We start from the raw sequence: 14,433 nt of genomic DNA, 5'->3' as shown, positions 1-14,433 counted from the left end.
ACATATTTTCAATTAAGGCAACAATCTAGCATAGCACATCATCAAAAAGCCAGTTCGAATGTATAAATCATATATATCTATATTGGGCCCAGGGCATTTGAGAATAGATAGGAATTAAAAAGCGGAGGAACTAGCTTAAAAGGGCCCAGAAGCTTGCTCCGTAGTCGTCCTACTTAGACTTTTTATTCTAGCTCCCTGTCCTTCTTCTTCCCTCGCTCCATCTATCACCATGTTTCTAACTTCATCTAACTCTACCTATTTCTCAATTTCTTTCTTCTTCCACCGCTTATCTTCTATCTAGCTCTCTTTATGCTTCTCCATCTCTTATTCCTTGTCTCAGTTCGGGTACTAGTCTCAGTCCCAGCCCAAGTCCTAGTGTTAGTTTCAGTCCCAGTCCCAGAGGGTGGTGGGTATAAAAAGTTTTGTCCAAAAAAAAATTAAGAGTTCGTTGTTCACAAAAATTCTTGAGAATCGGTCAAACCGTTTCGAAGGAATACAACCACAAACCTGTGACACGAGGAATTTATATTAGAGCTTACGATTTCTCGAACATGTTCCAGAAGAGATTTCTCGCGAGTCTCCCCTTCTCGCGAGATTCTCGAATCTCGAATTACTCGTAAGGCTCGCGAGTTTCTCGACATTCAACTTAATTGATTCATTGGCTCTTTTATATAGAGCTTACGATTTCTTCTGGAGCATAAGCCATGACAATACAGCGACTGAATTGGAAGTCGATAAGATCGCGAGTATTACGAGAAATTCGAGAATTTCGCGAGCTTTACGAGTAATTCTAGATTCGAGTATCTCGCGAGAAGCCGTGTTCTTGATGTCTCGTTGAAAAATAAAATATCGGGAACAAAATTATATGTATAATAAATATGTTTTGAGTTAAACATCATTGAAGTAATATAATCAACAAAAAAATTCAAGTGTATAAATACTGTCCATAAAGCTCGCGAGATTTACGAGTACTTCGAGACACGAAAATCTCGCGAGAAGTCGAGTTCTCGATTTCTCGGGTCTCGAAAATCTCGCTTGTGTTCGAATATAAAACGTAAGCTCTATTTTATATATAAGATCACTGTTCTGTTTTTCTTGATAGATTTAAACTTTGCAGTTAAGGTGAAAAGTTAAAATGTATCCGAAGTATTCCTAATCGATAGAAAATAAAAATCTCGTTTATTGCGAAATACCCATATACTGCGAATTGCAGAAATATATGGCAAAATATTGCAAACTATCCCATAGTACGCTATTGAACTATACTACAAATAAACCAAAACAGCCTATGCTTCAGTCAGTCTAAATTTGCTTGAACAGCAGCAACATGAAATTGTTGATAGCTTTGTCGCTCCTACTATGCATAGCCTCGGCGTTTGAAAATCGGGGATCTAGAAATACACAACGTGAACGCTTAGGGTCTATGGTGCAAACGGTAGCTGTAAGTCCACGTATAACAAATGGTCAAACGGCTGCTGCTAATAAATTTCCTTATCAAGCTGGTTTGTCGTTATTTGATGGTGAAAATTGGGGCATTTGTGGTGGATCTCTAATAAGCAAAAAATGGGTGCTGACGGCTGCTCATTGTACTTTAAAGTAAGTTTTGAATTATATGTGCTGTATGTTTTAGAGTGTGAGACAATTGGCGAAAAGAAAAATGTATAAGTTAATAACGTACGTCAATTCTTTTAATTTCAGTGCTGTTAATGTGATCGTATTCTTAGGCAGCATCACTCCCTTAGATCCCATTGTACGCCTGGAGGTAGACAAATGTAACATTAAAGCTCATCCTGAATTCGATTGGGAATCTAAGTTAAATGATATAGCTTTGATCAAAATTCCAGCTGTAAAATATTCAGCTGTCATTCGACCTGTGTCCCTACCAAAATGCGATTCAAGTTATCCCACTTACGTTGATGAAACTGTAGTGGCTTCTGGATGGGGTCTTACCTCTGATAGAGACACATCGAGTTCACCTGTTTTACAGTTTGCCAATATGAAAGTGATCTCGAACGAAGTATGTGCTGAAGAATATGGTTCATCTGTGATCAAAACCGGACATTTGTGTACTTCCACTGACAATCGTATTGGCCCTTGTGTTGGTGATTCTGGTGGTCCATTGGTGTTGACATCTTTAATGCTACAAATTGGTATTATGTCTTTTCATTCAGAGGATGGATGTGAAGCTGGTTTACCAGCTGGATATACACGTGTCACTTCCTACTTGGGTTGGATTCAAGAAAATACGGGGCTTAGGCTTAATAAAAAAAAGTGCTTGTGTTTCTAAAAAATATTGGCCCCAAAATTATTAACTATAAGTATAAATTATAAAAAATAATTAATCGGACATGGTTGAGTCATCACGGCACCCTTGCATATATATATATCTGTATTCTCGGCATAACCGAAAAAGTCACGTTTTTCTCGAAATTGAAGCACTTAGGGCGCGATAGCTTCTAAAATAACTTGGCCACTTGGCCTCAAAATAATGCGAACGTCGATTAGAAAGTTTTATATTTTAATGGAATCATTCTTAATTTATATGAAAAGTATGTGTCCAAACATATTTGTTCATACGATGAATCAATGCAAGCCGGGATCCCTAAAAAGAACTAAAGTCTTTGCATAACAAAAAGTCATGTTACTTAAAATTGTATAAGAAGATTGGTTTACATTCGGATTACGTTCGTTATGCTAAACTGTATCATCATAAGTATTTTGAACTCAATAAAAAGTGCAATAAAGCTTACCTCTGTAAAATGAGAACGAAAATTATTTGCAACGCGTTTTATGGTTTGTAAATTCTAAAGGAGGATAAAAAGGGTTTTCCTAACGCTATGAAGTTTAAAGATAACATTTCATACTATTCCGTTTAGGCTTTGCCTGGGAAATATCCTGCATTCCAATAACTCAATCTCTGCTCCACATTTATAACCTCAGGATATTTTATTGCAACTTCGTTATATCCGAATAATCAGTTGTATAAGATGTGTAATATATAGAGAAGAGAGCGTAATTTTCTATAAATATAAAATAGAAAAATCGCTAATCTACGTTTTTTTGCTGTGTATATACTATAGCTATGACCATGAATCACTTATCTGTACAATATATGACGCGTTCGTAAGTATTTTATTAAATTTGAAGCTTGTTAAGTGGGGCAAAATTTACGAAAACCTATCATTTGCAGAATCAGTTGTATTAGATATATACTATATATACGACCGGTCTCAATGATTTTATCAGAAATTAGTATGTCCCATATATAAAAGCATTTAGTAAATTTTGAGCGTCTGTCTGGTCAATTCAGGAAGATATTACAAAAAACCTCTTTTCTGAAAAATCGGTTATATGTTGTTGTTGTTTTAGCAGTGCTTCGCCCCACCTAATGGGTGCGACCGATCACAAATTGCCATCAATATCCTCTAACGGGAGTCCAAGGAAACTTGCTGTTTCAACAGGGGTGGACCATAATGAAAAGGGGTGTTAGAGGCGTTGGTTCCACATTACAATTAAATAGATGGTTGGTGTCATGTGGGGTTATATGGAGGATATATGCTATAGTGGTCCGATCCGCTCGATTCCGACAAATGTCTAATCGGAAACAAGTACATACCCGCTCACCAAAGTTCATAAAGATATCTCAAATCAACTTAGATCGTCATCTTGATCATTTCGGAATACTTATTGGTGGGCCCATCTCTGCTTCTTTACGGACTTACAATTTTGAGATTCGTGACAAGCTAAATATACCATTTCATGAAAGCTAGAATAATAAAGAAAAAATGTTTAAGTTGGCTTGGCCGGGACTTGAACTTAGGATATTCGGTGCGAAAGGCGGATAACGCTAACACCATACCACTGCGACTGGATACTCACATCTACCCTGACTCAATACAACGAATACACATAAGTTTTGACGTTTCTCCGTAAAGTGTTAACACTAAATTACATTTTTGTGTGTGCATATACATGTACACTAACCAGAGTCGATTTGTATTGACGAAAGTTAACCGATATCGCGCCATCGAGTTTTCGATAAGATTTGGGCTCAGGAAAAAAAGTTCCAATACGCATACCCAAAAAAATAATTTTCGAACCTTATTTACGAGTATGTTCAGGTCTTAGATAATTGATGCAGAATTGAAAAACTTTCAATTTTATAAGTTTTATTTTTTGTTAGAGACAAATTTGTACAAAGTACCATTGTCTAATTTTCAGCTGTATAAATATTTTCCCGAGTTCAAGTGACTGTTACTAATTGTTGAAATTATCTCCACATTGCAAGTCTCATGAGTTAAGATATTATAGATTTTATATTTGAATCTACACTGTCATACATTTACACAGCGATTTCTTTCACGTTTTTATACCTTTCATGAAAATAATTGGTATATCTAGTTTGTGACGAATATCAAAATCGTAAGTCTTTAAAAAAGACGCAATATACCCATCAATAAGTATACCGAAATGATCAGGATGACGAGCTGAGTTCATTTAGTCAGGTCCGTCCGTCCGTCTGTCTGTTCGTCCATCTGTCTGTCTGTTTGAACGCAAACTGTTTTACAAATAATAGGGTTTTTGTCATTTGTTTCTCTTTTTAACTGCTAGAAGACTGAAGCTTCACAGGATGTTTACAAATACCGCATACATTGTTTTTATACTCAGTTGAGCAGAGCTCACAGAGTATATTACGTTTGATTGGATAACGGTTGGTTGTACATATATAAAGAAATCGAGATAGATATAGACTTCCATATATCAAAATAATCAGGATCGAAAAAAAATTTGATTGAGCCATGTCCGTCCGTCCTTCCGTCCGTCCGTCCGTTAACACGATAACTTGAGTAAATTTTGAGGTATCTTGATGAAATTTGGTATGTAGGTTCCTGAGCACTCATCTCAGATCGCTATTTAAAATGAACGATATCGGACTATAACCACGCCCACTTTTTCCATATCGAAAATTTCGAAAAACCGAAAAAGTGCGATAATTCATTACAAAAGACAGATAAAGCGACGAAACTTGGTAGATGAGTTGAACTTATGACGCAGAATAGAAAATTAGTAAAATTTTGGTCAATGGGCGTGGCACCGCCCACTTTTAAAAAAAGGTAATTTAAAAGTTTTGCAAGCTGTAATTTGGCAGTCGTTGAAGATATCATGATGAAATTTGGCCGGAACGTTACTCCTATTACTATATGTACGCTTAATAAAAATTAGCAAAATTGGAGAAGGACCACGCCCACTTTTAAAAAAAAAATTTTTTTTAAGTAAAATTTTAACACAAAATTTAATATCTTTACAGTATATAAGTAAATTATGTCAACATTCAACTCCAGTAATGATATAAAAAAAAATAAATGTAAGGCGCGATAACCTCCGAAGAGATCTAAGGCCGAGCTTCTCTTCCAATTTGCGTCGTGCTCCTCTTGATTTTTCCCTACAAATTGGCCGGACGGGACCTACATGTTTTATGCCGACTCCGAACGGCATCTGCAAGGCAGATGAGTTTTCACTGAGAGCTTTTCATGGCAGAAATACAATCGGAGCGCTTGCCAGACACTGCCGAGGGGCGACCCCGCTTAGACAAATTTTTGTTCTAATTGAAAAATCTTATTTCTAAAATTTTGATGTTGCTTTTCCCGGGAGTTGAACCCAGGGCATACGGTGTGATAGGCGGAGCACGCTACCATCACACCACGGTGGCCGCCAGTAATGATATGGTGCAACCAAATACAAAAATAAAAGAAAATTTCAAAATGGGCGTTGCTCCGCCCTTTTTCATTTAATTTGTCTAGGATACTTTTAACGCCATAAGTCGAACAAAAATTAACCAATCCTTTTGAAATTTGGTAGGGGCATAGATTTTATGACGTTAACTGTTTTCTGTGAAAATGGGCGGAATCGGTTGATGCCACGCCCAGTTTTTATACACAGTCGTCCGTCTGTCCTTCCGCATGGCCGTTAACACGATAACTTGAGCAAAAATCGACATATCTTTAATGAACTTAGTTCACGTGCTTACTTGAACTCATTTTATCTTGGTATGAAAAATGAACGAAATCCGACTATGACCACGCCCACTTTTTCGATATCGAAAATTACGAAAAATGAAAAAATGCCATAATTCTATACCAAATACGAAAAAAGGGATGAAACATAGTAAGGTAATTGGATTGTTTTATTGACGCGAAATATAACTTTAGAAAAACTTTATAAAATGGTTGTGACACCTACCATATTAAGTAGAAGAAAATGAAAAAGTTCTGCAGGGCGAAATAAAAAAACCCTTAAAATCTTGGCAGGTATTATATATATAAATAAATTAGCGGTATCCAACAGATAATGTTCTGGGTCACCCTGGTCCACATTTTGGTCGATATCTGGAAAACGCCTTCACATATACAACTACCACCACTCCCTTTTAAAACTCTCATTAATGCCTTTAATTTGATACCCATATCGTACAAACTCATTCTAGAGTCACCCCTGGTCCACCTTTATGGCGATATCTCGAAAAGGCGTCCACCTATAGAACTAAGTCCCACGCCCTTTTAAAATACTCATTAACACCTTTCATTTGATACCCATATCGTACAAACATATTCTAAAGTCATCCCTGGTCCACCTTTATGGCGATATCTCGAAAAGGCGAACACCTATAGAACTAAGCCCCACGCCATTTTAAAATACTCATTAACACCTTTCATTTGATACCCATATCGCACAAACAAAGTCTAGAGTCACCCCTGGTCCACCTTTATGGCGATATCTCGAAAAGGCGTCCACCTATAGAACTAAGCCCCACGCCATTTTAAAATACTCATTAACACCTTTCATTTGATACCCATATCGTACAAACATATTCTAAAGTCATCCCTGGTCCACCTTTATGGCGATATCTCGAAAAGGCGAACACCTATAGAACTAAGCCCCACGCCATTTTAAAATACTCATTAACACCTTTCATTTGATACCCATATCGCACAAACAAAGTCTAGAGTCACCCCTGGTCCACCTTTATTGCGATACCTCGAAAAGGCGTCCACCTATAGAACTAAGGCCCACTCCCTTTTAAAATACTCATTAACTCCTTTCGTTTGATACCCATATTGCACAAACGAATTCTAGTCACCCCTGGCCCACCTTTATGGCGATATCTCGAAACGGCGTCCACCTATGGAACCTTTTAAAACACTCATTAACACCTTTCATTTGATACCCATATCGTACAAACGCATTCTAGAGTCACCCCTGGTCCACCTTTGTGGCGATATCTCGAAAAGGCGACCACCTATACAACAACCACCGCTCCCTTTTAAAACCCTCATTAATACCTTTAATTTGATACCCATATCGTACAAACACATTCTAGAGTCACCCCTGGTCCACTTTTATGGCGATATTTCGAAACGGCATCCACTCCCTTTTAAAATACTCATTAACACCATTCGTTTGATGCCCATATTGTACAAACAAATTCTAGGGTCACCCCTGGTCCACCTTTATGGCGATATATCGAAACGGCGTCCACCTATGGAACTAAGGATTACTCCCTTTTAAAATACTCATTAACACCTTTCTTTTGATACCCATATTGTACAAACAAATTCTAGGGTCACCTCTGGTCCACCTTTATGGCTATATCCCTAAATGGCGTCCACCTGTAGAACTATGGCCCACTCCCTCATAAAATACTCTTTAATGCCTTTCATTTGATACGCATGTCATACAAACACATTCCAGGGTTTCCCTCGGTGCATTTTCCTACATGGTTATTTTCCCTTATGTTGTCACCATAGCTCTCAACTGAGTATGTAATGTTCGGTTACACCCGAACTTAACCTTCCTTACTTGTTTCAATTCATATCAAAGTGAATTTAAAGATAAAACTGAAATATGTAAAATGTACCTGTTGGGGTTTTAAGGTCAAATTTGATTAAGGTGTTTACAAATGATCCAAAAATCTATTCTTTCATTTTGAACTTTTATATTCTACTTCCTAGCTCAAACGACTACATTGAAACTTGGCTTCGTGGGGCATACGATTTTATCTGTCGCAGACGGTGGATAGCCAGTTACCAGCTTCGTGCGGATTAAAAGTCAATACGCCTGATATTAGCGTTGATTGAGCAAGGATAATTTCGAGAACACACCGCGCACCTTGCTACAAGAGTACGACTTTGGTCAATATTGTATCAAGGCAGCTATCGAAATATCGATATCGAAATCTATTAAACTAAAAAATCCCACTTGAAAGCCGTGAATTTGGCAACCGCACTGCCTAATGAAAGCCCAGATGCTCTTAGATTATTGGACAGGCTGGTTACCAAGTTTTACCAGTGCTTCGCCCCATCTAATAGGCGAGACCACTCAGTTAGTATTAGTTTTCAATGGTTATTATTTTTTCGAAGATAAGGAGACTCTCAATATCTCATTGACAGCAAGCAATCCGAAGGTTTTGATGTCAAATACTCTTTACTTGGCTTTGAATACATTTCGTAGTGTGAAAAGCTCCCATTTTTGGATGTTCCTATAAGTATAGAGTGCTTAAAATTGCTGTTCAACTCAGACCATGTGAAAGGGCTCTCTGCGAAGTACTGCCTGGGAAAGCATAGGTTTCAAAATTGTCTTGCGGTATAGGATCGCTCGGTTCGTAGGTATGTAGTCTAAAGTCGAGAAATCCAGCTGCCGTAAATATCACAATATGCCATTCCATTCCAAGTAACCTGATGCAAATCTTTGGCTTGGGAAGGCTTTAGGCATCCGGGCAGCTTGAGCGTAGGCCACATACATATGTGTATACTGATAGTTCCGAATTACGGGAAGTGGTTGGGTCTGCTGCGTATTGTGCCAATCCAAAAATAAGTAAATTCTGCCGACTGTCAGATCACTTTAGTGGTGAAAGTTATAGTCGTCAAAAAGCAGCAGAAATTCTGGAGGAAGCGGGCTTAAGATGTAGTCGTGTCCGAATAAATATTGATAGTACGGCGGGTTCCTAGGGTAGAAAGTAACGAAAAGGCCGATGAGTTGGCAAAGAAGGGTGGCGCACTCGATAAATCGACGAAAGACGTCCCAAACCGATTTGAAGAAATCAAAAAGAGGCAGAGGGTTTGCGGTCAGTTCAACCTAACCGAACTTTTTAAAAAATCCTTTCATGCAAATCTGAACAGCGGTTAAATCATTCCCTTAAAATTTCCTTTCAAAAAAGTAGTGGTCTCTAGTTGAATTTAAAAATAAAAAAACAGAAATTTTATATTTTTTTTAAATTTTAACAAATTAAATTCTGGCTTCTACGTATCCACTCATAAACAATTGTGCAAAATAGTTTTCTACAGCTTTTTGCAAGAAATTCAAATGCTACCGTCATTTTCCATTTTTGCGCATAAGTTGCATTCGGTTTCTTTTACTTTAATTTACCTCTTTTTACACTTTGTTCTTGTTGTTGCCCTGCAATTTATGGCGCTACTTTGCGATATCAGCTACCGATTTCGCTTTTTTAGTGTTTTTGTTTTGGTACAAGACGTCTTTCAGCAAACAACTTTTATTTATTTCTTACTAGCGGCGCATATTCTTCTCCTTTCAAGAAATCTCGCAAGGCTCCTTATCTTGCTTTTGCAATTTTTCGTTAACCCAAACTAGCATTGTGAAATCCATCACACCCCACAAGGTTTCTCTGACTACTTTCTTGCTACGTTTATGCAAATATTATATGCATTGTAAGGCATCTGCGATGGCTGGCAATCGAAACGTGAAAGTGCAGCATTAGTTCGTTGCACTGTAGCATTCAAAGAAATGAACAATGAAAGTCGTTAAGGTTGCTTCGAGAAATGGGTAACCCTTTTTCTTGCTTCAGCGATGAAAGCTAAGAATTTGTGCAGTTTGTGAAGTATTTAAGCATTTCTATTGTATTTCTTCACAAAAAAACTTGTTTAGACATTCACAAGATAAACAAATTCGCTGGTACAACAGGGTGTTGTTGTAAAGAATAAGTAAAATTATTTAAATTAAAGTCTAGTTAAGAGGCTGCAAAGTGAGGCAATGTGATGTAATGCTGCAAATATTCAGTGAGTGGAAAATGTGCCAGATAAAAAAACAGCATTAATTTAAATAAAAAATTTGCAAAGGATTGGTGTCTAAAATAAACAAGTTGAGACCGAAAAGCCGATCCCACCAAGAAAATAAATAATTGAAGGACACATAATAATGAAAGTACATACTTATGTGTAGTCAATGCTTTTTTCTATTAGAAAAAGATACATATAAAAAGTTTCATTAACTTAAAATCTTGAGATTTTACAAACATTTAATAAATATATACTGAAGTAGTAAATTGCGTTAAATATGACATATTTTCACAAAACATGCACTTTTTGAAAATTTCCCCAAAAATTTTCCCTCCAGGGAAATTTTTCTTTTTTGCTTAATCTTGTCCGAATAAGTTATTTCAATTTGAAGTACACTTAAAAAAGTTTTCTTAAAATTTTCTTCCAGGGAAATTTTAGTTTAGGGCACATTTTTGCGAAAACAAAACAAAACCCAAAGCTTTTAGAGTTAAAACTTTTCACTTCTGCGATGGTAAATTTTCTCTTCAATTCAAGAATGCGTCAACCAAAAGTGAAACTTACGAGCTGCATACATACACATGTACATACATATGTAAATATGAAACAGTATTTGAAATAAAGCTTAAAGCAGCTCCTGAGCTTTCTATTACCTTGCATTTTACCACACTTCACAGAGATAAACAACTTTCGCTTTGTTTTCCCACAGCTGAGTTTGGTTTATTTGTATTATGTAGCTTCTATCTTCTATAAAAAAAGATACATCAGCGCTGTATCTCCTAGCTTTATTATTTTATTAACCTATATATAAAATTGCAGTTCGAAACTTCTGAAAGAAAACTTGAACTTAAAAAGAAATTGTTTAGAATACAACAATTGTACATATTTTTTTTAACTGTTTGAAAAAGTAAACAGAATAAGTTGGAAATACTGGAGTAATCATATCCAACAATACTTTTGCACGTTTAACTGGAGTTTAAAAAATCCCAAAAAATTTCCCTTTGGGGAAATTTAATTTTTTTGCTTAGTTTTATTTGCTTGTATTTTAAATTTCATACTTTAAGTTTAACATGGGTTGAAAGAAGGTTTTCGATTATTTGAGAGCATTTTACAATAAAAGGGTACCTGAAATTGTTCTCCAATACTATCATTGTTTTCATTAGCATTACTTATTATATTTTTTTGCGTATCCAATTGATCACAAACTTATGTCATAAAAAAGAGTTTATATTAAAAAAGCTAGTAAATTCAGTAATGATTAAACTGTTTAATAAAAGCCCTAAGGGAAATTTTTATATATTAAAGTAAGTATCCACTTATACTTTTAATGCAAAGAATCAAAGATAAAAAGTAATAATCTCAAATGGTAGTAAAGTTTCTATTAATCTAGCACGTACATATATTGAGTGAAACTTTATAAAAGCTGGCGCCTGTCCGTAAATTTCATACATATACATTCTCATATACAAACATACAAATCAGTCAGAAAATATATTACTTATTGAGTCGGCAATATTGTACTTTTGACTTTCCTGTCGTTGACTGTCAACTTTGCGCGTTTTTTTTCTGATTAACGTTAAGCGCTCCTTCTTTCCTCCACACAGTTTGTGTGAGCAAATCTCCTTTAGAAGAAAGTTCAAATGAGTTCAATACGAGGCCGATAACTCAATTGCAGGTACTACATACATTTAATAAGTGACGATAACTTCAACTTAGCTGGCGCTGCTATCTTGCAATTTTAATGTCAGGTTCCACATAACCACACTTTTGATTAACAATCTGTGTGCACTTAAAATGGCAGTCTGCTGTTGTCGAAGCCCCTACAAAGCCACATTGAACTACCAGCATAATCAAAGTTTCACCATTCTTGCTCCTCTCTATATGCGTTTATGTTTCTAACTAATCCCTCATCCTTTTAGCCTTCGGCTTTCCCTTTACCTTCATTTTTGTATGTATTTGTGTCCGCTTTCAATCAGCTTAATCAATGTTATTAATTGGAATCCTTTGCCTTGCGCCTGCTACACTTTGCTTATGCTTAATACAGAAACTTCACTATGGGACTTCCGCTTGGCAGCATTACGTTCGATTATTTATTGATAGTTAACGATAAGGTGGAGCGGTGTTGTTAACTGGAGTAGTGTTAAGATGAGTGCGGGTGTGTTTGTATTTGACTTAGGTAAAGTGAGTAGATCCTTTTTTCTTTATTATGGTTTTCTATTATATTCGTTAAACTTCCTTGTGGCTTTGCAATGTACAGCAAAGATGTTCTAACTTGCAAAATATGTACCTGTAAAGACAGCTTTAAGGAAGTACATGAAGCGGTTATAATGCTTTCTCAATCTTAGTTACTGTCTCCAAATCCTTTGAAGCATAAAATCGTTTAATTTCGTCATAAAATTTGATTCCAAAGTATTTTATATATTCCGACATATTCCAAAATAAGCGTACCTCGTTAATTTTTTGGGCTGTTTAAATTTTCGAAAAATTTCCCTTAAAGGAAAATTTCAAATTTTATTTGTTATTTGCCAAAAACATATCAAAAAAACTTTCATGAAGCTAGAAAGATGAAAGGCACTTTTGATAAAAAATTTCCCTTTTGTGAAATTCTTACTAAATCATTATATTAAGTCCTAAATCAAATATCAAACTGTTAAGGTAGTAACAATTTTGGTATTTCAGTTTTTTTTAAGATATAACTTTACATTATTTGTCTCGTTTTTTTGAATAAAACACTTGAATATGTACTTTATTTGTGTTTTACTTTCAACATTTCTATTTCAGTCTGAAGTTATCCTCAGGAATTTTAATGAGCTTTAAAAACTGGTAAAATTTTCCTGAGAATTTTCAAAAATTATTATTAAAAGTTTGAAATTAAAATAAAATATTTAATCTGGTATGATTTTGTTGTTAAGGAAGTCTACGAGTATTGTTTAGGAAAAAAGCTCAGAAAGTAAAAAAAAATTGTAAGACAAAAAAGTTTCCTCATCAGAAATGTTCACAAAAGCCACTTAAAAAAACTATGCTGCCTCATATAAAATTCTTATAAATTTAAGCTAATTCTATACTTCTGGGAAATGTCAACAAAATAGAAATGCAAAGAAGGCAATTGGAATAAGTTGTACAACAACTAAGGCATGGCTTGGTTGAATATGTTTGTAATAGCTGAATCATTGCAGGAGTGTGGATTCGAATCCCACTACCGGGTGAAAGGGCTTTGAAGAGATTGAATTGAATAACCGAAACAGGTGTCGCCTTGTCCGTTGTGATGTCAAGTTGCTAAACTTTTTTCCAAATTGTTAAATAAATTAAAATTATGTTAAGTTGTGACAAAAGTAAAAAAGTCATTAAAACTAGAAAGTTCCTTTTATATTTTTAACAATTTATATCGGAAAATTGAATGCAAAGTTATTCTCCATCAAATATTTATTAATAAGAACATTAACAGACATTTACTTTTCTGGAAGTGGAAAAATATTATAGAAAATAAAATTGTAATTAAATATTTTCAATTTACACTTTTGAAGTTTTATTTATAGTTGTTTTTTAAGCAGCTTAAAAGAAAATGTATGTATACTGAAAAAGTGCTAGATATTGAACTAAACTTAAAATTTCCCTTCAGGGAAATTCTTACGAAACTTTTATTTCTGAGTTAGAATGTTATATTATCTACCTAAAGAGTAGCCGCCGTATATTTTTAAGTAGGCAACCAATGTTCTTAAATTTCCCTTATTAGAATTTGATACCAATATTTTATTTTATACCAATACTCCTTTCCAATATTCTTAAATTTAAATTTTTCCAAATTTATACTAAGCTGAGTTGTGTTAACCCTAAATTTAGTCCCAAAGTATTTTTCACAAAATGTATGGACCTTAAATTTCCTTTCAGGGACATTTTTTTCCTTTGTTATATTCTTACAACATTTAAAAATTTTAAGAAGACATTTAGGGACAAAAAATATTAGGAGAAACTTTAAAATTTCTGTTTTAGCTATCTTTAATTTATTCACGCTCTCGATTCACTTGAAACTCGTCGTCCTGTCCTTATTTTATTCCATTTTTTCGCTTGCTATTTGTATACCCTACATTCATTCGTAATGCTGCTTATCATAACGGCAAACAACTCAATTCATGTCAAAATGTCACTTTACATTATGTCAACAACAAGAAAGGAGACAAAAAATATATGTAAAAAGAGAGCAACAATATGAATAATATGCGAGCTACTACGATTACTAGGTCCTTAGAGAGATTGTGCTATTGTCTTATATATACTCGTACAAGCATTCATACATACTTATATATATATTTTTCACCATTTTCTTGATCTTTTATTTTTCGACCATTTTTACACTTTTATTTTATAT

At 35.0% G+C, this 14,433-nt stretch overlaps 2 protein-coding genes across 2 annotated transcripts in view; one reads left to right on the top strand and one right to left on the bottom strand.

Annotated features, from left to right (window-relative positions):
• Positions 1–14,433, bottom strand: part of LOC137249091 (protein tweety) — a 295,423-nt gene that overhangs the window by 77,214 nt on the left and 203,776 nt on the right. The window lies entirely within an intron of this gene.
• Positions 1,329–2,764, top strand: LOC137249095 (collagenase-like). The gene is made up of 2 exons (XM_067780268.1): positions 1,329–1,596; positions 1,699–2,764. Exons 1-2 carry the CDS (start codon positions 1,424–1,426, stop codon positions 2,285–2,287), a joined length of 762 nt encoding a protein of 253 aa, XP_067636369.1. The 5' UTR covers positions 1,329–1,423; the 3' UTR covers positions 2,288–2,764.

Source organism: Eurosta solidaginis, chromosome 4, assembly GCF_040869045.1.
Source record: "Eurosta solidaginis isolate ZX-2024a chromosome 4, ASM4086904v1, whole genome shotgun sequence".
Lineage (NCBI taxonomy): Eukaryota > Metazoa > Arthropoda > Insecta > Diptera > Tephritidae > Eurosta > Eurosta solidaginis.
This window is presented reverse-complemented; position numbering and strand designations above follow the sequence as displayed.

Bases quoted from the DNA above. Each gene is read 5' to 3' on its own strand.
- LOC137249095 (XM_067780268.1), top strand. From the start codon at position 1,424: ATGGTGCAAACGGTAGCTGTAAGTCCACGTATAACAAATGGTCAAACG. The intron at 1,597-1,698 runs GTAAGTTTTGAA...TTTTAATTTCAG, and splicing joins GCTGCTCATTGTACTTTAAA to TGCTGTTAATGTGATCGTAT.